This window comes from Corylus avellana, chromosome 4 (assembly GCF_965113065.1).
Source record: "Corylus avellana chromosome 4, dhCorAvel1.hap1.2, whole genome shotgun sequence".
NCBI classification, from domain to species: domain Eukaryota; kingdom Viridiplantae; phylum Streptophyta; class Magnoliopsida; order Fagales; family Betulaceae; genus Corylus; species Corylus avellana.
This window is the reverse complement of record NC_142493.1, coordinates 22516331-22540072: the sequence shown is the minus strand read 5'-3', so window position 1 is coordinate 22540072 and position 23742 is coordinate 22516331. Positions and strand designations below refer to the sequence as shown.

Sequence of the window (23742 nt, the reverse complement as noted above, 5' to 3'; positions counted from 1 at the left end):
TGTATCGGAATCGGGTGGATAATATTTGTTTAGACCCGATAAACAATTATTTAACCTTCTCTGAACTTGCAACCCTTTCCATATATAGACAGTTAGCCTTTATTACAAATACAAATTTCATTTCCAATTTGGTTCTTAAAAGTCGTAAGGGAATTACTAATCTGTTTCTTAATGGTTTTTTTTAAAAATTAATTATATCACAAGCTATAATTAAATTTGAGAAACAACCAATGTAGGAAAAAATAAAATACATTAAGATTTGATTAAGTTATACAAGTTCCAATTAGTCTCGATATTCAAGCTTTCAACTTGTTCTAATAATTAATGAGTACTAGTTTTGCAGCAGTTTGTCCTTCACTTCAACGTTTCTTTTGAAGTTATCATATACGTTGAAATTCGAGTTCTCAATGTGGTACATAAAATATCAAATAATTAAAAAAGGTAAAAATGAATAAATAAATAAACGTTCTTTATCCTCACTTCCCATGAGTAAAAACTTCAGATAAAGTAGCTTTATTAAAAGATATGTTGCTGTCTGTGTGTGCGTGCGGTCCTGCTGTCTTCAGCAATTACTAGAGAAACCAAAGGTGGCCTTGCTCTCGCTCTAATAATGATGTTTTCTCAGTTTCTCTTCCTGGGTTGGTCTCAGAAAAACATCAGGTTTTGAGCTTCTGATCTGCTGAGTCCTTTTTGTAACTTGTAGAAATCAGTTTTTGGGTTTTCAGATTCAGTGGAAGTGTCAACTGGGTTTTTTTCTGCACATCAAAAATCTAGCGGGAGAGCTTAATATCAAGGTATATAACATTGATTGTCAGCTTGTGAGAAAGAAAGGTTTTGATTCCTAAATTGGGTGACTTTCAGTTTGGAAAGGAATAACTTTCTCTGTAGGAAGATTGGAGTTCAAGTGCAAAAAAGTGTTTTGATTTATCTGCCGAAGGTTTTTTTGCTTCAAAGAAATCTGGGGATCAGAATCTCAACCTAGTGGAGGTGATACGTGTGGAGACATACTGAGAATTTGCTGCAACAGTTTTTGTCTGATCATGGACAAATAGAATCCCAAATACAAGGAAGGGGATTTCTTTGAGATTTTCTGCTACTTTCGGTGGGATTTTGCGGGTGATCATGGAGAAACAGAAGAGCTTTAGGGGTGCTACAATGGAGAGACAACAGACTTTTCGCGGGGTCGATGAAAAGCAGGGTCATGCTCGTGGGGCAATGGAAAAACAACAGAGTTTTAAAGGGGTTATGGAGAAGCAAAAAAGTTTTCGAGGGTTGATGGAGAAGCAGAAGAGCTTTCGCATAGTCATGGAAAAACAGCTGAGTTTCATAAGTGGTGATAGGAGGAAGAGCAAGGATTCGCCGGGAAAAAGAGGAGACTTGCCCCTTCATTTGGCGGCTCGGGCAGGGAATTTAAGTAGAGTGAGGGAGGTTCTTCAGAGTTGTGATGGTGATGAGGCCAAGAATTTGTTGGCAAGGCAGAACCAGGAGGGGGAGACTCCCCTTTATGCTGCGGCGGATAATGGGCATGCTTTGGTTGTTGGGGAGATGTTGAAACATTTGGACCTGCAAACCGCATCTATTGCTGCCAGGAACGGGTATGATCCGTTCCATATTGCTGCAAAGCAGGGTCATCTGGGTAAGAATGTAAACCGATTGCTTGTCTTGCAGATAATCCCCATTATTGCTATTCTTGATACCCAATCTTAGTAGTAGTTTGTTGATTACAACTCCATTGATTTAGATGAAAATCTGGCCATTTCATAGTAGCTTAACCATTTTAGGCAACTAGGTGTTGATCATGTTCAACTGGCATGGTTGTCACGTTGTACATGTATGTGATAATGAAAATGGCTTCCTTCAGGTTCTTCACGGAAATTTCTAGGAAATATGTCATCTCTTGTTATTTAATTCACCCCATATTATTGAAATTCATCACAGCCTTATCCAAAGGTGTGGAGATTATCTTTCTGCCAAAATAGACAGTCGTTGCTCATCTTTCCCCCTTCATTCTTTAGCTCTCTTTATTTGCTTGATTGTCATGTAGATGCCCTTAAAAAGTTATTTGTCCCATTTATCTTTGGGAGGAGTTGAATTGCTGTTGCATAATCTAAAGTGGGTGGTTAAAAAAAAAAAAAAAACAATTAGGGTCATGCAAAAAATTATCATGACTTAGGGAAGTACTAGCCACATCTATGCTATTACTCCAAAATGACCAATTGAAGCTACAATTGTAGCTCTATAAAATCAATTATACTAAGGAACCAATATGGACTTAGTACCTATTCTACAACTTCGCAATTCACTTGCCTAATGTAGGACTAACTTTATAGGGCGTCATCTCTCCCACTCAAATCCCCTAACATTCTTGTCAGAGCCCACGCTACGCTGTAGTGCTCTAGTTTCAATGGTGTTACTAGGTTGCTCCTTGGTACCGTTTGTCATAACCCCAAAAAGTGTTATCCATAGCTATGCTATTACTTCAAAAGAACTAGTTGATACAATTGGAACTACTTGAAAGTCCAATCTTGCTTTGTTGCATGGCTGCTAAGTCCCAAATTGGTTTCTTACTAAGTTAAACTAAACTTTGTAAGTGATTTCAAGGACCTCTGGTTGTAACTTCGACTAGTCCTCTTGGCTTAACCTCGCAGATGTAACTAGTGCTTTAGTGTTTTTAGGGGCCTCTAATTGTAACTTCGACTAGTCATTTTAGAGTAACCGAGCATATGTGGCTAGTGCTTTCTTGAGTTGAGAATCGAAATAATGGATGTCATTTCTTGAGGAAAAAAAGTGTCTCTTTAATTATGACCTAGTATGCGTATTTGAAATGTGATAAGAACCCATATACTTTCCTTGGTCATTGTTGTGTACGCTTAAAGGAAATAGGATACTGAAAATATATTCTTCAAAATGGAGTACAGAGTTTGTACCTCTAATTGAGCTAGAGAATCGATGATATTACATGCCTCTTAATTGAGGTTGCAGTATGGACATGTTCTAAACTCTACATTCTTCATTACTGTACTTTCTCATTTTGAAGTGTGTTGATCTGATATAATGTAGGTTAGAGATATAGCTTGGTGAAGGGCTTGGTGAAAGGCTTCTCTGTATGTCTGTGGCAGTAATCCATATTTGTGTTATGTTTTGTTAAGAAGCCTATATGTGCGTTAATTTTCAGTTAATTTGTTTTAAAATTGAACATACTATTTCTGATTCTGAGTTCAACCAATATGGCATCAGCAATCTCTGCGTGTTTGTTTTTTCTCGTCCCCCCATTGAGAGTTTCATAGAATTCCTGAAATTGTACTTACAGGGAGTGGGTAAGCATGTGCAAGTTTGTGTGCATGCATGTGCATTACTCTCTTTCCTTATTGGTTACTTCAGGCTGTCAATATAAGGAACTTATATAAGACCCCATAATATACTACGGTCATCTTGATACTGGTTGTATTGCTTCAATCTACTTATCATTATTGTCATTTAAATTTGTAAATTATTGTGTAAAAATAATAAGTTTGTATAGGGATTTACCAATTAAAATGTTATTCATTGTCTTGAAGATTTTCTTCTCTCTCATTATACTGACCAATGGGAAAAAAAAAAATCTAAATCTTTCAGAGGTGTTGAAGGAACTTTTGCAAGTATTCCCCAACTTGGCCATGACCACAGATCTCTCCAATTCAACGGCTTTACACACAGCTGCTACTCAGGGCCACATTGACATAGTCAACCTTCTTTTGGAAACAGACTCCAACCTTGTTAAGATAGCCAAGAACAATGGCAAGACTGTCCTTCATTCTGCTGCGAGGATGGGGCATTTGGAGGTTGTAAAGGCCCTACTAAATAAAGACGTAAGCACTGGCTTTAGGATTGATAAAAAAGGCCAAACTGCATTGCACATGGCTGTGAAAGGGCAAAATGAGGAGATTGTGCTGGAACTGATAAAACCTGACCCATCGGTTTTGAGTTTGGAGGATAATAAGGGAAACACAGCGTTGCATATTGCCATAAAAAAAGGCCGTGTTCAGGTGCTTCCTGATTTCTTTATTTTTCAACTGTTATTCTTTTTCAATTTATATAAATCAATGCAGTGAATTCACTCTACAAAATATGTCAATCCTCTGTTTTCTCATCCAAAACAACAAGTATATGCACTGGTTGATGTTTCCACTAAAACTAAATTTTGTGATACCTGTTAAGGCAAGAATTAATATGTTCCAATTATAAGCAGAATTAAATGTTAGAATTCAAAAGTCTAGAACTGCAATTTTGGTTCGTTGGCATTGGAATACCAAATCTACGTCCTTATTTAGGAGGGGACTTGCAAGCACATGGATAGGTGTGAGTGAATATACAACTTGCTAAGCATGTAGCTAATATACTCGAAAGTTACTTAACTGATTGCTCAATGTCGCAATCTCAGCATTTCAGGGATTGGGGATCTTCCTTCAAAAACGATACACATACAGGGAGTGTCTTTTTATCTTCTTTTCTCCAGTTATTATAAAGGATGATTTAATCATTTACTTCTGTTATTGTTTCAAGGTCTCAGATGATATCCTGACAGAAATAACATATAATCTGTTCTTTACTTGTTCACTTCTCTCTTTTTAAGCTTGCATGTAACTTATGCCTCGAAATATTGTATTTTCTTATGATGACAGATGCCATACTGCTTATGTTTTGACCAGTCTTTTTCTATGTAATTATACAATCTCCCCCCTCCCCTCTTCGCTACTGCTGATTGATTGAGGAGGGAAGAATCTTGGTACAATGATATAGGATGAAACTACCTTGCGACTGGGATTTTAACCAAAGCGAAGCTATGTCTAACCGGATAATGAATTCTGTTTATGATTGAGATAAAATGTTGAAATATCCTAACTTCTTCATTTCAGTTTTATTTCTATTTCCTGTTTCTACTTGGTTTCTTACAGTCTTTTGAAATTTGGCTTCATGTCATTGCAGAATGTACGTTGTCTGATGTTAGTTGAGGGTATTAATATCAATGCCATGAACAAGGATGGAGAGACCCCTCTTGACATTGCAGAAAAATATGGATCTCCAGAACTAGTCTCCATTTTAAGGGAAGCAGGGGCCACCAATTCTAAAGACGGAAAACCTCCAAGTGCAGCAAAGCAACTTAAGCAGACTGTCAGTGACATAAAACACGATGTCCAATCACAACTGCAACAGACCCGTCAAACTGGTTTCAGGGTCCAGAAAATTGCAAAGAAGCTAAAAAAGCTTCACATTAGTGGTCTCAACAATGCCATAAACTCTGCAACTGTTGTTGCAGTTCTCATTGCTACTGTTGCTTTTGCAGCCATCTTTACTGTACCTGGCCAGTATGTTGAGACTAAAATTGCGAATACTTCGCTTGGACAGGCCAATATAGCAAATAATCCGGCTTTCATAATCTTCATCGTGTTTGATAGCCTGGCATTATTCATTTCCCTGGCTGTTGTTGTAGTCCAAACATCCGTAGTCGTTATAGAACAAGAGGCGAAGAGGCAGCTTGTGTTTGTGATTAACAAGCTTATGTGGCTGGCTTGTCTCTTCATTTCAGCTGCCTTCATTTCTCTGGCGTACGTGGTGGTGGGCTCACACTCCCAATGGCTTGCCATGTGTGCTACAGTAATAGGTGCTACAATCATGCTTACTACCATTGGCTCCATGTGCTATTGTGTCATTTTACATAGAATGGAGGAGAAGAAATTGAGGAACATAAGGAAAGCTGAGAGGAGCCGATCTCGTTCTTTCTCTGTTTCTATGGCATCAGAACCTGAGATTTTGAACAGTGAATATAAGAGGATGTATGCACTCTGATATCATTGGAATTTGGGAGAAGTAAAGCATAAGTTGGAAGGATTGGATAGCCTAATATACCTCAATCTATAGCTTAATATAACTATCTGCCCCGCCTGCCCAAGTAATCAACACATGGTTGTACGAGCTCAAGCTGAGGTTTTCTGTGAGTACAAGAAGAAATGAAAAGAGTACTCGACATCAGCAATCAGGTGAAGAGGGTATGAGGTTGTTCAAATTGTCATCTAGTGCTTGCTTTGCACCTACACAAAAGCTTCATTTAAAAGGGTACCCCAATTTCCTTCTACTGGTGGTCCTCTATGGTATTTACATTACCGTGATTTAGATAAGTAATCAAATTGTATCCTAGAGATCAGTATAGAATTTGTTAAGAGCTCAAGAGCAGGCTGGGGGTGCCAACAATTAATGTCTATTTAACTACAAGTTTTGGAGGTCATAGATACTCCATTTATGTGCAAATGCTGTAGTGGCTTATGATGTTAATAATCAGCTTACAATTTCTTTTTCTCTTCTAAATTTATGTTTAATTTGATTGGAACTCCAGTAAGTGTGCCATGTGACCATGGCATTGGGGCCTTAAAAATGAGTGGCTTTGGGTGTGTATGAAAGCAACTTTGAGGAAGAACAGCATCGATGTGACCATGGCAGTGAGACAGAGAGTGAATTTAAGTTATAAAAGTAAAATGCTTCTTATTGTATCATTTTTAGGGCCTTGGCTGTTATATATTGTTTGCAGCGAAGGCCATTTGAGATGCTTACTGCTAATATACCCATTAACATGACCAAATGTGATAGTCTTGAAAGCTAGTTTAGAGTGTGCTGGCGTTTTTTTTTTTTTTTTTTTGGAGTGTTTGACTATTTGGGCATTATACCCATTAGATCATTTGATAAGTGCTGACCATAAATAATGAAACAAGGAAAGGTTCCAAATGTTATGAATTTAAGACGTTGAATTATCCTTGCAGGCTATGGAATTAGTACGGCTTGGACTAAGGCCCCGTTTATTTCGACGTAAAATGGTTTTCAGAAAATGATTTCTGTATTTTACAGTGTTTACTTCGACGTAAAATAGTGGTCAACGGAAAATATTTTCCTTTTGACCGAAAATTCTTCTTTAATTTTCGAAAAATGGTTTATGGTTTTGAAAACCGTAAATTATTTTTCGACTATAAGCATCTCATTCTTAAATCGATAGACTTTGCCAAGACCCGCCCAAATCCTCGCCGGGACTTGATCGGGACCTCCTCGAGACTCGTCCGGGACCCATCCGGGACCTGTTCAGGACTTGCCCGGAACCTCACCAGGACCCACCCGGGACCTACTCGGGACCCGCCCGGGACTTCGCCGGGACTCGCCCGGGACCTAACCGGGATCCACCAGGGACCCGACCGGGACTTGACCGGCACCCACCCAGGACCCGCCCGAAACCCTCCCAGGACTCTCCCAGAACTTGACTGGGACCCGGCGAGGTCCCGAGCAAGTCCCGGGCAGGTCTTGGTGAGGTCCCAAGCAAATCCTGAGCAGGTCCCAGTCAAGTCCCTGTGGGTCCTGAGCGGGTTCCGATCAAGTCCTGGGCAAGTCCCAGGCGGGTCCCGGTCAAGTCCCAGCGGGGTCTCGGTCAAGTCCCCAGTAGGTCCCGGCGAGGTCCCAAGCAAGTCCTGGGCGGGTCTCGATCAAGTTCGGGTGGGTCCCGAGCGGGTTTCGATCAAGTCCCGGGAGGGTCCCGAGCAAGTCCCGGTCAAGTCCCAGCGGGGTCCCGGCGAGGTCCCGAGCAAGTCCCGGGAGGGTCCCGGTCAAGTCTTGGGCGGGTCCCGGGCAAGTCCGAGGCGGGTGCCGGTCAAGTCCCGGGTAGGTCCCGGTGAAGTTTCGGCAGGGTCTAGGGCAGGTCCCTGCGGGGTCTCGTACAAGTCCCGTGTAGGTCCCGACGGGGACCTTATTGGAAAAAATATATAAAAAAAAAAGATATTAAAAAAAATTATTTTCCGTGTGTAAGGTAAACGCCGTAAAATGCTTTTGACAGAAAATATTTTCAGGGAAAATATTTTACGGCGTTTACCTTGTACACGGAAAATAATTTTTTTTTATATATATTTTTTCCAATAAGGTCCCCGCCGGGACCTGCACGGGACCTACCCGGGACCCGCCCGGGACCCGCAGGGAACCTGCCCAGGACCCCGGCGGGACCCGCGCCGGGACTTGCCCGGGACCCGTCCGGGCGGGTCCTGGTCAGGTCCTGTGCGGGTTCCGGGCAGGTCCCCGGTGGGTCCCGATCAAGTCTCGGTTAGGTCCCGGGCAAGTCTTGGGTGGGTCCCGGGCAGGTCTATTGTGGGTCTCAGGCAGGTCTAGTGCGGGTCCCGAGCAAGTCCTGGTCAAGTCTTGGGAGAGTCTCGGGTGGGTTTCGGTTAGGTCCTGGGCGGGTCCCTGTTAGGTCCCGGACAAGTCCCGGGCAGGTCCCGCATGGGTCCCGGGCGGGTCCTGGGAGGGTCTCGGTCAGGTCCCGGGCAGGTCTTGGGCAGGTCCCAGTCAAGTCTCGGGCGAGTCCCCGTCAAGTCCCGGGAGGGTCCCGGTCAGGTCCCATGCTGGTCTCGGACAGGTCCTGGGCGGGTCCCAGTCAAGACCAGGGCAGGTCCCGGTCAAGTCTCGGTGAGGTTTTGGGCGGGTCTTGGCAAGGTCCATCAATTTAAGAATGAGATGCTCATAATCGGAAAATGATTTACGGTTTTCAAAATCCTAAACCATTTTCCGAAAATTAAAGAAGAATTTTCGGTCAAAAAGAAAATATTTTCTGTTGACCACTATTTTACGTCGAAGTAAACACCGTAAAATACGGAAATCATTTTCTGGAAACCATTTTAGTTCGAAGTAAACGGAGCCTAAGTGGCAGGTTTACTTTTCTTAGATATATTTCCCAATTTCAACTTGAGGTTGTCCTTTTCTTTTTATTTTCACTGATTTGTCTACGGGGTTATGTTGCTTGCTAATGTTACTCTAGTTCTGCTACTTGTTCAAGGTTTTGACTTTTGGCTTCGTAAAATATTTTTCGTCGGAAAATATTTTTAGCAAAAAATATTTTCTAGCATTTGGCATGTACGAAAAATCATATATATATATATATATATAATGTCCCGACAGTGGCCTAATCGAGTCCTGATGAGTCTTGACTGGGTCCTAGCGAGTCTTGATCAGGTCTTGGTGGTGTCTTGGCAAAGTATATCGATGGTCTGGCCAGGTTCCAATAAGTCCTAACTATGTTCTGGTGGAGTTTCGATAGGGTCCTTGCGGTGGTCAATTCATGGATCTCTATGCGCCGGTTGTTAACTTTTTACTCATAGAGATTAGAGAACAACTTATTATTTGGAGAGAGAGATCGAGAGAGTTAGATTCTAAATTTTATTCAACATATCAGTACTAAAGAAGAAACGAAGCACATTTAAAGAAAAAAACAAAAAAAAAACTAAGCAGTTCAACTTCGTTGCTTGTTACGGTTATGAAAGAATCATTTTTCCAAAATTACAATGTGCTTTGACTAAAAAGCTTGAAGTTTTAAATAATTGGAAGTGGTAAGAAGTGATACACTGATAATATAACATATTATTATAAACAAATTGAACCTGTTCTAAGATGATTGTAATGGGAACCAGGCTTCACAAAGTATTTACATCAAGATTTCCAGTCAAAGCACTTCCCCCTGGTAATGCATCATCTACATCTGCCACATTACTATTAGTCTCTGTTTCTACCTTCATGGATTTTCAAATTTTGGAGATCATCCACTGTGCATTGTTGCCGGAATTCAGACCGTTGAACTTGACCTTCTTGGTTCTTCCTAGCACTGTTGGGTTTTGAGTCAATGCGCATTTTCTTGCCGGTGTAGCAGTGATGGACAACGATTCGGTGACTGAATGTTTGGGTTGAGCAACTGCCACCCACATTTACGGCCAATATCACCTCCTTGTCCCGGGTGTCTTCAGACCACCAGTTTTGTGGGATGCCATCAACAAACTCTTCTAGGGTATGAAAGTCTTTGTGATTCACTGAGACCTCCACACATTCTTCAGGGTTAATTATGCCAGTTGCAGGTACAACCTAATTCAAACACAATACAAGAACAAACATTGATTCAGAGCCAAGACAAAATTACACCTTTGTGACAATTAGGATAAGCTATAAGAAGCCCATGTTTCTCAAGGCAGTGGAGTTTCTATCCAATCAAAAGGCAGAGAACATGATACCTCAAGCCATCGGGGAAAGCCATAGCCGCCTCTTGGGCGATGCTCAGGTGTTTCTCCATCCTCCTTGACAGTTAACTGACCTTCACAAATGATTTTATATACAACCGTGTCCTTCGCGCATTTGTTGGTGATTCGCAGGATGGATGAGTCCTGGTGTTGAAGGACTATTTTGTTGGTGCTCACAATGGTTTCTGGAACATGACTTAATTTTTCAAGAATAGACCTAATTTTTTCATTGGATCTGAAAATTTTCCCCAACTCCTGTCTCCTTACAGATTTATCCCCATGAGCAATTCTCACATTGAATTTACACCGGACAGGTTTGTGATCACTATCAGTCACATCCATGCATGCATCATACCTGTCAACAAGGAAGACCAACTTTACAACAAACATATCATGAAGATAACAGCAAACAATCCTACCACAGAACATACTGTAAAATTGATGAGACCATAGGGCACTGTAAACTGCAGTCGGACACCGGAGCTGACCGATTGTCACGGTATATTATGCGGTCACACCAGGCAGGAATGCGCTTCTTTTCACCAGAATCATATCCTGGAAAAATTCAGTGACAGTTTCAAAATTAATGCTCCCATGAAAACCCATGACGGCAGGAACAGCCCATCCAATGACAATGTCAATCTATACACACAGAACCAATCTAATTCATATGATTGTTTCTACTTTGTACCTGCTAAACCTGCTTGGTGCTTTTCAAACTTGTATGTTGGAGGGAATCTTATGATTGCCTCTCGCATTCCTTGGAAAACTTTTCCAGCTTGCATCTCTGCTCTGAGCTGATCCTTTTCTCTAAGCCAATCAAAGCATCTTTGCGAAACAAAGTCCCTTGCCTCATCATAAGATATACCGAAAAGCCGGTAATTAAAGTCACCAAGAAATACAACCATATCTGCTTGAGATAACTCAGGCCTAGGTTCTTCAGAGATGCCACCCCCAGCCTATGAAAGCAGCAAGCCCTTGCAACTGTTAGCCAATGAAGGTGAAAATAAAATTGATAAAAAGGCAAGAAATCATGTCCATCATAAGGACATACATTTGCACCCCGAAGCATATGAGCAGAGGTTGAGACGCCAGCTGCAAAAGAGAGGACCAACGGCAAGCCAGAAGAATAAAGCAGCCAAAATAAATATGTGGAGAAGACAAGAGAGCAAAACAAAAACAGGTATGGCACCATACCAGCAGCATTGAGTAGATTAGATGACCGGCTGAAGACCATATTTCGAAATATATGATCAAAATCAGCATTGCGGCGATTGACAGCTTCCAGATGTGCAGCCAAGTGACAGTTTACAAAGCACATTATCCGATCATATACTCTGATTCTCAAGCCTACACCTCCCTGTTTGGACAGATGTAGCCATGCCAATATTATAAATTGAAAAAAAAAAAAAAAATGCACAAAGAAAATCGTGCTATTAAGTGAGAAAAATGTTTTTTCGACATCTATATCAAGTACCACTAAAACACACAGGTCACAACTATTAGGAAAAGATTATTGCATTCCTTTGGTTAGGGTCTTAGGGAAAAATATTTCACAGCTATGTCCTTGGCTTTGGGTGTCGCAGAAGGAAGATTCTGCAGAAATGATGTGGGAATATCAGTTATGGAAGGAGAGAGAGAGAAAAGAAAAAAAAGAAAAAAAGGCTAGTTGCTGCAGAATATTTGCCCCAGAGGGCAAATATTAGACGATATAAGAGCTTCTGCACCCTTGTGGGCTTGATGAAGAAGTGAAAGCTTCTCTGACGGGGATCTGAAATTGAAAACCAGTGGGCGCTTCTTCAAGAAAAAGAGGGTGAAAAAACCGTCAATTGGCATTTCAATGAAGTTGGGATCATGAGGGATCAGGTTGTTTTGCTTCTCACCAAGATTTCTATCTTCTTCTTTTTTTGATAGGTAAAAACAACTCACAAATTCATGCCAGACTGATCTCATGCTTCTCAACCAAAATTTAGGAGAGACTTCTATTTGAGAAAGATCTTTGGTCCATGGAAAGGCATTATTAAGGACACAAAAGGATGGTTTATCACAAACTTTACTAACGAATGCAACTCTTGCAAATCAGCTAATTAGATGCTTGGTATGGAGATTCCCACCCTATCAAACACAAACCCAAAACTTGGAAACTTTTATCTTCTTCAGATCCTTAAATAAGTTATCTACAAGTGCATCAAAACTGATAACTTGCATAGCAAACTCTACACCTGCCAGAGGTACCTCACTTTTCATGAGGATGCTTTTGCTGGTTTTTTCTTTCCATCCATGTGGCTTCTTTTGATTGGACATCTCATGTCCTTTTACTCTTTCTACCTATAATATTGCTTCTTTGTTACAGCTATATGCGTTTAGTTGTTTTTGAACTACAAAGAAAACCCCCCTTCCTAGATATGCCCCAAAATAGATGTCCATTATGCCCAACTCTTTGATTATTTAAGAAAAAAAAACAAAAAAAGCAATGACAAAGGATTACTTGGCATTTAATAGGAAAAAGAATGTATTAAAAGAACTCAAAGCTATACTTGGCATATACATTGGAAGTCAAAAACCTCTTAAACATAGATAAATGTTATGCCTTTATATAGCTCTTTATGAGAGAACAAAATGAACTAAAAATTTCAAACTGAATACTTTCTTGTCTATTTTGCACGCATTAAGTTACTGATTGCTTACTTCATACATGGCAAATAAGCGCTACAAAGGAAGATATACAAACCTTATTACCAATTGCACGACCGAGGCCACAAGGAACTGCAGCAACGTCAATGTCCCCAACATATGGTCTAAGATTCTTTTTCACCCTAATTGAAGAATATTAAGTCATTACATAAGAAAGGAGCATTATAAATTAAAGGATAGAAACCCTAAGGACATCCAGAGGGCAATTTAGGGTGCCTCGTCGAAGAAAAATGAAGTATAAATCCACGACTGTAATAACAGGCTAAATCTCCAATACATATGAGTTATAGTTACTTACCAAAGGGATATAAGCAAGCCTGCAAGCTGCCTAGAACCCATACGCTCAAAAGTAGACCCTTCATCTAAGGCCTTTCCTATTGTGTCCAACCACCAGTTCCCGACAGAACTCCCTTCAAGTCCTACCTACAATTGAAATAGAATTAAGTAGTAAATAAATAACCTGATATAAAAGAGAGAGAGAGAGAGAGAGAGAGAGAGAGAGAGAAACTGCCAAAGGACTGAAGTCACCACAATCAAGTGGTCAGCAACATTACTGAAGGAAGTCAACAGGATCTTACAGTCTCTTTTGCAGCAGACATTGCAAGAAAACCAGCGCCCATCTCTACTTCTTGCAACCCAACAACAACAATGCCAACATCTGATACAGCAGAACCCAACCATGACATAAGAGATTCATGAGAGGCTCTTCCTTGACCAACATTCCATGTGCCAACTACGATTCTGACATTGTCCCGTTTCGTATATGTCAGTTCTTTTCCTGCCAATTCGGACCGTATTATGTTGTCAAGAGGCCCTGGAGAGGTGATGTTCCATCCACGTATACCACCATGAGTAGCTAAGCTAAAAACATTACCAGCCCCAACTGCCAATTTTATCACAGGACTGTTATGAGCAACCCATCCTGCAATCAAACTTCCCTCGAGATCCAACACTTGGACAACACCACTCACATAGCCTACATAAATTCGTGTCCCAGAAGTGCAAAAGCACTGGACAGAACATGGATGGTGAAAAACTTCATGCAGTCGATTTCCATTCCCATCCCACTGCACAAGTAAGCCACTTGTACATCCACTCCAAATCATTCCATCAACCGTTAGCACCAGTGCTTCTGTTTTCTTGGCATCTTCTACAAATGCCCCTGTCCCCTTAGTTGCAACTCGACGAACAGCATCTGCAGCTCCCATTATGGCATTACGTGACCGTTGCAAAAAGCTAGTACCCTGGGATTTCTCCTTTTTCGTTGTGGAAACAAATTTTACCTTCATCTCATCTTCTACTGCTTGATCTTGCTGTGGCGATGACATCTCAACTCTATTCTCCATCTGACCATCTACATTGAATACTTTCAGAAGCTCCCTTGTACGAGCATCCCTGCGGGAACACCAACTCTGGATGTAATTAAAATGTAATTTGTGAAATTATAAGAATTTATTCGCCATCAATATACCACTTTGAAATGCTATATTTTCCGCTGAAAATTCACATCTTTGACTTGGTAAAGTTGGCAAACCCACCCCCCCTCCCCATGCAAGCACCCCATAGAAAGTTCAATTTCTTACAGGGTTAAAAGAAGCACACAGCAAGCCAGTACATGGATTTCTACACTTGCGCATTATTTAAATATCAAACCTCCAACAAATTAATATGCTACTATGAAAGAAAACCATACCAAACTGAGAAGGACAGGGGCCCAGCAGACCACACTTTAGCTCTAATATTATCAGATAACAAAGACTTTACATCTTGAGAAGATATACTACAGACACCATTAACAGTGACTTGGCTCCTTAGGTCAATATATGACCTCTCCACCAGTAACGCTGCCATGTGCTTTTCCTCTGGTTTTAGAGAAAGAGATTTTTCAATGGATTCCCATGGCCAGATCTTAATAACACCACCTTCAGCACCTGACCATAGATCACCTGGATCAAAGCAACATGAATACTTAAAATTTTGCAAAGTGTAAAGCTGTAACATGTGACATATGTTAAAATGTTAATTAAATAATTAAATTCACATCTTCCTATCAAAAGTTTGAGCTTTAGGATGACCAGTGATTTAACATGGTATCATAACAGAGTTTGTGAGTTCGAACTTTAACTCCCACAATTTATCTCAATTTCAATTAAAATATTCCAAATGTGGTCTCATACGTGAAGGGAGTATTAAAATGTTAACTAAATAATTAAATTTACTTTTTTCCTATCAAGTTTAAGCTTTTGTAATAAATAGTGATTTTACGACATAAAAAAGCAGTTTGACAACAACCAACGCGTATTTTAGCATCTTTAATACAGAAACTTCAAGCAAAGACCAGTTCTTATGTGCACATGTAAAATACGTGGCAAACTACCAGGATACAATATATCAAGTGAATAAGAACTAACTGGAAAGAAGTAATTAGCAAATTAAGAAACATTAGTATTTCGTTTTTTTAAAATGGCTCAGAGTTAGCCAATTCTCTTAGAAAACTAATGAAATGCTTCATTTTGCTACATTTTCTAGATTTGGTAAATGCTGACATGGAAAAATTTAAATCATTTAATTAAAAATGGTTAGGATTTGAAGAACTCCACCGTGGAGTTACACCAGAGGATCCTGCTACAGCCTACACCAAACCAATGCTTCAGATTTCTTCCTCCCATCGCTTAACCCAAAAAACAGAGAGCACTTAGCCCATATCAATATCATAATCTCCATCAATTCATATCACCCTGGAGAAGAATGCATAGAGTATGCAGTAAACATATGCTAAGAAGGCTAGCTCACCCTGAGATGTCAAAACCATAGAAAGAACAGGGCCACGATGCGCCAGCCAGGAAAGACCTTCTTTGAAAGGCGTATCATCCAAAGGCTGATCCATCTTCCAGGATCTAATCTTCCCATCCTTATGCCCACTCCAAATCAACCTATTCGCACTATCGACCATCAAACACATGGTGGGCGACGTGTTCACCGACTCATGAAACGGCGCCGCGTCCTCGTCACCCCTCCTCACCCGCCCACCGAACCCACCGAGCCCGCACCCGGGTTCGTACGCGTTCTCGAAGTCCCACACCCTCACGCCACTCTCTTGGCCGGCCCACAACTGGGTCTCCGTGCACGCAATGTTTCTCAAGAACTTTCCCACCTGTGTCTCCCTCAGCGGGTGAGGCCTCAGCTCGAGGCAAGGCGGGCGGCCTGGATGGACCGGCGCGCGAGTCGGAACCTTGAAGATTCCGGAGGCGCCGCCGCTGCCGATGAACTCCGGCAGTGGATGGGAATGGCGGAAGTCCTCGGGAGCAGTACCCTCGATGGAGAGCCTCTCACCGCCACCGGCAAAAGAAGCAGTGGTGGTTGTAGGGGTTGAGGGGGTGGTGGGCGTGGTGGTGGTGGAGGAGTAAGGGAAGAAGTCCTCGTCGGAAGAGTCGTAGAAATTGTCTTCGGAGTTAAGGCCAACAACTTGGACGTCGTCGAGGCTGTGCTTGCGCACTTGCTTGTGGCGTTTGTGCGACGACGTTCCTCGGAGTTGTTGGCTGTAAGACTGATTCTTTCGTGGCGGAGGGGCGGCGCTCAGGCCAGCCAAGGCCTCCTCCATGTCATCGTCTTCGATAATTCTCTTGCTGTCTTCGTCGTCCATAGTGCACCAGCTTCAAAAGAAGACCGAGTTCAGCAAAACCCAGAAAGAAAGAAAGAAAATGGGAGAGAGAGAGAGAGAAAAGGAGGGAGAGAGAGAAAGGGAGGAATGAGAGAGATAGAGAGAGAGAGTCAAAAAGGGAGATCCGAGAGAGAGGGAAGGAAGCGGAGGACATTGCATAGACGAGCGAGGAGTAAGGCGAGGCATGCTGGGAGGTGTACGGACAGGAAGGTTTCTTCCGTTGCGCTGATTCGAGATCACTCTCTGACTCGCCTCTTTTCCCGCTCTGGTTTGCACGTCTTTCTTATTATATAATAAAGGGAAAATTCTTCTTCAAACAAAAATAAATAAATAAAGGAAAAATTCATTTCAAAAAATAAAATAAAGGGAAAATTGCATAAAAATATACATTTATGAGAGATATGTAAATAACAGATATTTTACTTTTATTTTATGCATGTATATATATATATATATATAATTACACTTATCACATTAGCTATCACATTAGTCACTTGCGAGTTGTGACACATGACCCCAGCTTCAACTACCAATCGTCGGTAAAAAAAGCCCTCTTTTTCATTAGTCAAGCATGTTAAATTAGACCCAAAAAAAAAAAAAAAAAAAATGAACACGTGACACGTTGGTTCTAATTTTTAAGGTAAGATGATGAAAATACCTTAAGTATAAATGCTCTCAAAGTCAAAAATAAATAAAGCTAAAAAATATGAAGAAAAGAAAACAAATCGATGGGTAGCCAGACAACATTGGGGCCTCCAACACGATTTTTTTTTTTTTTTTTAATCAAATGCGGGAAAAAGTTACAAGGGAGGATCATTCCCACATGCTTGGAGGTGACTTATCCACACCATGTGATTTGAGGGCAACCGATCCACTATCAAAGAGCCACCCCAAATACCAAGGTAGTTCAATTGCCTTTTTTTTTTTTTTGGTAATTTTTAAGTTTTTCTCTTGTTAGTTTTTTCTTTTCTTTTTTTTTTTTGGTTAGTTTTTAATTATTTTCACTTGAGGGCATTTTTGTTATTTGGTGATAGTTGGTGGGATTAAGTGTAATTATCCCAAAAATATACATTGTTTACTTATTGTCAAAGTAGACATCTCAACTTAAAACACAAACTAATAATAATAATATAACCCTTCATACTATATAATTTCTCTTTTCTACCCTTCATACTATATAATTTATCTTTTCTTGACAAAATACCTATTGATAAAATCATCAGATCCACCATCTTTAGTTGATTTTGGAGACTCCACTGTTGATGGTTCGGAGGTGGGTGAGAGTTCAGTAATAAGTAGTGGGCTTTGAGTTAAAATTCATGAAAAAGTTTATGTGATTGATTTAAATGAAAGATATGGTGTTTTCATTTCCATTGTATTTGGTATTTTTATCTTATATGTCAAATTTTTATTAAAGGCTATAAAGAAGTTTTACACCATGTTCTGATAGAATGAACTCTCAATCAATAAACTAAAAATATATTCAAGTTTGTTAACTCTGTAGATGTACATTGAATAACATATATAATGATTTGGCAGAGCAACATTTGATCCAATTCATAAAAAAATAAAAACTATACGATTGATTTCATTGTCCCAATTGCTGCCCTTCAAACAATATGCCCATCTTTATCATAGAGAGGATTGGCCTACGGATCTGTTCCACCTTCCAAGCTTCTCTCTTCCCTGTAAAAGTTTAAAATGCCAAATGTTAAGCTCTTTCATTATAAGGTATTATGATAATCTGTGGGGGAGCTTGCCAAGCAGAAAGTTACTAAATAATTTTTATTTACTACAGTGCAATTTAAAAATACCTCCATAAATTTCAAAACTTCTCAATTTCATCCCCTCCCCTCCCCCCCGAACTTTCAATTTGATGCAATCTATCCCTTTCCGTCAATTTTTTGACATTAAAAGTAATGAAATGACTTTTATACCCTTGAAACTTTTATAAAATTTCAAATTTACCTTTAATTTCAAATTTAAAATTAAAAATAAAAAAATAAAACAAAGATCAAAGCGTAATTTGGTCTTTTTAGTGGTTTATGCTAGGGTTTAACTGCAAAAATTGACGGAGGGGGTCAATTGCATTAAATTGAAAGTTTAGGGGGTGAGATTGAAAGTTTTTAAAATTTGGGGAGGTCTTTTCAAAACGTATGGTAGTTCAGGGGCCCTATGTGAAGTTCTTTTTCGAATTCAAAAAGAGAAAAGATGAAGTGAAGTGAATTATAAGGCTGGAAGAGCATGCTATACAGCCAATTAAAGAAAAATTTGTTACATCAATGGCATGATTGCTTTTGCAAGCCCAACATAGCAGAATTTTTTCACATACCTTGCGAGGTCCAATAGCCATTTCATTATCCACAATGGATACTGCCTTAAACCCCATGGGATGCAATACCTCTTCATAACTGCAAAGATTTAAATTATTAATATTGGAAACTATTTTGTAGAGATTGATTAATGTCTCCACAAAAGTTCCATCAGTAATATCAAAATACTATATTTGAATGAGAAGGTAAATAATTACTCTGAAACTGAAACTTTGTAAGGAGGTCCACCAACATGATCACTGATCTGCCACCAAATAAACTTTAGTCTTCAATTGGGGCATTAGAAAAGATTGACACAAATCTGTTTTGAAATTCTCAATATCTGAACTTCAATGTGTAAAAATTTTAAGGCCATGACTATATAACAGTTGAACTTAATGAACAAATTAAGATAATTACTGGAAACATTAGCGTTATGAGCTCTCCACCAGGTTTTAAAACATCATGAATTCGCTGTGCCCATGCTAACCTCATGTCTGGTTCAATGGCACAAAAGAACCTGTAAATTCTCCATAAGAAAGTTCTCGTCGCAAGATTATTCTCATGGACCAATAAACCAATTTTCATGCCAACTTACGTATAATCTAGAACAAGATCAAACAATTCAGTTGGAGTCCAAGCGAAAAAGTCTGCCTTCAAGAAGGTAAAATAACTTGCATTCACTGATGAGGAAGACAACTGCATTAACATTGAAACAAGAAGAAATGAGACATTGAGAAAGAGTTGAAAAACCTGCATACACCACCATATTTATCTGAAAACCAACTAAGATTCCATGATTTCACAACTTAAAGTCACCAAAATCCCAGCTTCTTATGATCCTCCTCCCACACTGGGCCTTCCACTTTACAGTGCTACTCAATGAATTAGGAACCATTTGTATCAGGTCAACTCTCTTTTGGCTAACCCAATGCATGAGGATTGCAAATGATTGCATGCATCCATAGGTATTAGTCTTTATAGTGCTACTCAAGTTTTCCATAACACAAACTCCCTAAACATAAATTTTAATCTGAAAATGAATAATGGTGTGCTTTCAGAAATCAGAACAACCAGGCTAGAGTTCCTAATTCTAATCCAACCGAGATCACCAGTGAGATACATATATTCACTATCCTAACAAAATTGAGAAAAGCTGAGGTAACCATAAAGGCTGCAGCGATGAATAAAAGATATTGCCTTGGCATGTTAGAAGTGGTTCTACATCAATTAAGAATTATACCTACATTTACATCAAGAAAAATTCCTATGTGAAATAAGATACACTTATGAGCTATGAAAGTAATCTCCTGCTATAGCCTTTTTTTTTTCTTTTTTATTTTTTTTATTTTATGGGTTGGACATATTAAGCCTATAAAAGAACCTCCTATCACTAGCATATTTCTACTATTCATATTCATCTCAGGAAACCCATGTTGGCATCCTCATAAATAAAAACAAAGAACATCAAGAGTTTCCTGTCGCTGCTAGTATACTGTTACTACTTCTACTTGCACTCCTGCCGCTGCCACTACTAATACTACTATTACTAGGAATTGTTATTCTTATTGTTACTGCTATGATTACTAATAAAAATATTACTATTTGGGTTATTCTGCATGGGTAAGTTAGAGAGTAATGACCAAATTAACATGGGTAATTTAGTTTTAATGACTCAATTAACATGTGTGAGTGTGTCTCCAAAGGTAACGGAAAACAAAATAATATATGTTAACCTTTCAATGCCTCCTGTCATTCTAAGAGATCTCAAGCCTTATTGAAGTTGGAATTTTCTGACTGAGTGCTCTTACCTCCAGTGCTTTCTTAATGGCAATGTCTGATATGTCCAATCCAACAACATAGCGCTCAGGGCATGCAATTGCTACTATGTCATAACCCTGTCATGTGCAGGAAGTGTGTTTGTTGGCTAGCAATACCAAAAAACGTATGAAAAGCTAAGATAACACATAAATAATAGAACATGCAGACAGGGGAAAGGGAGCAATTGCTGCAATTTACAAAAATTTCGATATATGTTGGAACTTGTGTCCTTTGCGGTAATGCTCAATCAAGTAATAGTTATAACTCCATGAGTCAAAAGAGGGTGGGGGGAAGAATATACCCACTGATTGATCTGATAGAGTGGAATAGTTACATCAGAAATACATTCACTTTTGCTTCAACTTCATACTCAATTGCAAATGAGATGCAAGCAGAAAAGTTTATTTCATCATGCTCAATCATTTTTGTTGATCTTATTTTTTATTTTTCCTTTGGGGCGTGCTAGGTATAATGTTAAACTTCATCTACCATGTTTTAAGATGTGAATAATTGTACTTGTAATTGATGAGCATTGACTAATTCTTAAAACAAGCAATTATATTTGCTTGTAGAAATATTTCTTTCTTCAGCATTCTTGCATTTTATCTAATCACAACCCCACCACACCCCCCCCCCCCCCCCAAAAAAAAAGTGGAAAATATTGATATGCAGAGGTCCACTAGCATTGAAATATATGGAATTGAATTGATACATCGAAGATTAACATCTTGTTAGAAAGAACCATAGAACTAACACTGCCACATCCTGGGATTAAAGCCCTGCCCTTGGGAAGAGCTCCTGTTTGATGAAGATGTAAAATAACAGGTGTTGGTTGTCCTAGATCCCATGGGGTCACACCTTTCTCCCAACTTGCATCCCAACCACCTGATGAGTTAAAAACTCGAGTACAGAATTTCAGATAGCAAATGGATACTAAAAGACCCGAAACCAACTGATCCAATTCATTCAATGCATCCAAAAACACAAACATTACAAAAATGACATTTGATTTTGCATGAACTGAAATAAATCTAGGATACCATTCTTAAATAATCACACATGCAAATGTGCCTGCAAGACTGACACAAGCACACAGACGTGGAGGTCCCAGAAGACTTATTGAACAAAGTTCATATCACACGCAAGTCCAATAAAAAACCCAGGAGAGAATCAAACTTTGAAGTCAAATTTCCTAGAGGAAGTCCACTATCATTGAAACTCGCTTCAATGGCCCACCCAACATGCATTTCAGGTGCTTCTGTGGTAGATCACTGATCCTCTAGTTGAGAAACTGTTTGCCTTGCCCCAAAGAAGGTAAGTTTGGGCTAAGCATATAATTGGAAAAGAGTACAATTTTCAAAACAAAAGTAGGCAAGCATGTCCAACTAGCTTGGCAGGGTAAGCTTGGGCTATCTGTCCATATAACTTTCATATATTCTGGAATCAGTGATATATAACCAATAAAGAAATATAGCTCCGACAAAGACTCTTAATCAAGAAACTGCTACCCCATTAAAATTAATGCTGACAATAAAGGTATCCAGTGGGTTGGATATTTACCCTTTTTCTAAACTAGTATACTGTAGTTACATAAGTTCTTCAAATTGAGTCGATGAGGTATCTCAAGATGACTATAATGCATGAAAAATGGAAACAAAATACATAACTTACATTTCTCCCAAAGTACTCTCTCAAAAGGACAGAAAAATCAAGCAAAAAGCAAGCCGTGAAACAACCATTCAACCTGGCAATGAGCTCAACTCATATGGCACTTCCTCCTCCCTTACGAACAGGATGGAGGGTGAGGTCGTGGGTTTTTTTTTTTTTTTTTTACATGTCCGCACAAGAGGGGGGGAGGGGGATTCGAACTAGTGACCTCCACTTCATTAAGTGTGGTCCCAGCCGATTGAGCTACCTCTTGATAACAGGTCGTGGGTTTAGAACTGATTAAAAAGAAAAATTTAAAAATAGAAAGCCATTAAACCTCAAATCCAAAAGCAAACTATTACAGTTCAAACACCTCCATTATCAATCTATCTGTATACATAATGCATATTCGTATTACACATATAAATATACAAGTGCAGTCAAGGACATGAAACAATAAGTCAATGACAGTAATCTCCATTTATCAGCGAAACTACTTACCAATCAATCACAAATATACCAACTTCTTCTTGGCTGTATATGAAGCCATGCAAAACCTGACCTTCTCTTATAATTCCATATATATATATATATACACACATTTTAATGCAAACAATTAGTCGTTTCAGGATTGCTTCCACCACTATGTATTCCAGGATTATCAACAATATTTCCTCATTCCTAGATCGTTTTGACAATAAATTGCCAATCAAAAATTGATCAATATTTACTACACCAAAAGACCAATAAGTAACCATAACATAAGAATATAAATCATAGTACAATAAACTTACTCAGCCGAGTAATTTTCATTTCTCATGAACCATAAAAATGTAAACACATAACATAAGACACAAATGAATCAAAGAAAGTGAATACAAAAAAGAATTCACATCTTTAGAACAAAAATGACGAACCCATTTGACAAAACAATATTAAAAGACCAAAAATCAAAGAAAAAGAATAAAAGACATTAAATTTTTGAAGGTACGTACCAGTAGAGTCGCTGCGCACAAGTTGTTGAAGCTTATCAATGCGGGGATGGTTCGATCTTATGGTCGTCTCCACACCAGTACTCACGTGGGTTTCATCTCTCCTCTCCATCCTCACCGGGATTCGGGACGAAACGGCCCGGAGAGTCGACTGCAGGTTTCGTCTCGGGAAGAGGGTGTGACCCAATAAGAGGTGTCGCATAACCCCTGCACTTAATCCGTTAAACGTGATCGGGAACGGATACTCTCCGGTCCAAATTAATCGTAAGATGTCTTTAGCTATTTTTGGCAAGGGAAGAGCACCGGACTGTAGCTAGAACGGCATTGTTCCAGCTACAATGCGGGCTGACACGTGGCTGACTTTTCCAGCCACCCAGCGTTCTCTTGCTTTTTTCTTTTTTTTTAATATTTTGCTTTTAAAAAAATAAATAAATAAAATAATTTGAATGAAAAAGTCAGCCACGTGTCAGCCCGCACTGTAGCTGGAACAATGCCGTTCTAGCTACAGTGCGGAGCTCTTCCCTTGCCAAACATAGCTTTTAGAAATTCTG

At 39.5% G+C, this 23742-nt stretch overlaps 3 protein-coding genes across 4 annotated transcripts; 1 reads left to right on the top strand and 2 right to left on the bottom strand.

Annotated features, from left to right (window-relative positions):
* The first annotated feature begins 527 nt into the window (after positions 1 to 527).
* Positions 528 to 6333, top strand: LOC132177417 (ankyrin repeat-containing protein At5g02620). The gene is made up of 3 exons (XM_059589723.2): positions 528 to 1636; positions 3616 to 4025; positions 4966 to 6333. Exons 1-3 carry the CDS (start codon positions 1123 to 1125, stop codon positions 5824 to 5826), a joined length of 1785 nt encoding a protein of 594 aa, XP_059445706.2. The 5' UTR covers positions 528 to 1122; the 3' UTR covers positions 5827 to 6333.
* Positions 6334 to 9397: 3064 nt separating this feature from the next.
* LOC132179821 (type I inositol polyphosphate 5-phosphatase 13) lies at positions 9398 to 16659 on the bottom strand. Of its 2 annotated transcripts, XM_059592603.2 has the most exons (11): positions 15552 to 16659; positions 14452 to 14704; positions 13337 to 14153; positions 13057 to 13181; positions 12796 to 12880; positions 11262 to 11424; positions 11119 to 11159; positions 10756 to 11023; positions 10496 to 10619; positions 10059 to 10419; positions 9398 to 9912 (listed from the first exon to the last, which is right to left on the bottom strand). In XM_059592603.2, exons 1-11 carry the CDS (start codon positions 16399 to 16401, stop codon positions 9550 to 9552), a joined length of 3450 nt encoding a protein of 1149 aa, XP_059448586.1. In that variant the 5' UTR covers positions 16402 to 16659; the 3' UTR covers positions 9398 to 9549. The 2 variants fall into 2 exon arrangements, with proteins under 2 accessions (XP_059448586.1, XP_059448585.1); XM_059592602.2 differs by having other exon boundaries at positions 11119 to 11424.
* Positions 16660 to 17877: 1218 nt separating this feature from the next.
* On the bottom strand, positions 17878 to 23464 carry LOC132178592 (putative thiol methyltransferase 2). Its single transcript, XM_088515726.1, has 8 exons — positions 23195 to 23464; positions 21307 to 21437; positions 20543 to 20629; positions 19330 to 19430; positions 19152 to 19251; positions 18950 to 18996; positions 18752 to 18830; positions 17878 to 18105 (listed from the first exon to the last, which is right to left on the bottom strand). The coding sequence occupies exons 1-8, from the start codon at positions 23391 to 23393 to the stop codon at positions 18052 to 18054; spliced, it is 798 nt and encodes a 265-aa protein (XP_088371852.1). The 5' UTR covers positions 23394 to 23464; the 3' UTR covers positions 17878 to 18051.
* Between the last annotated feature and the right edge of the window lie 278 nt (positions 23465 to 23742).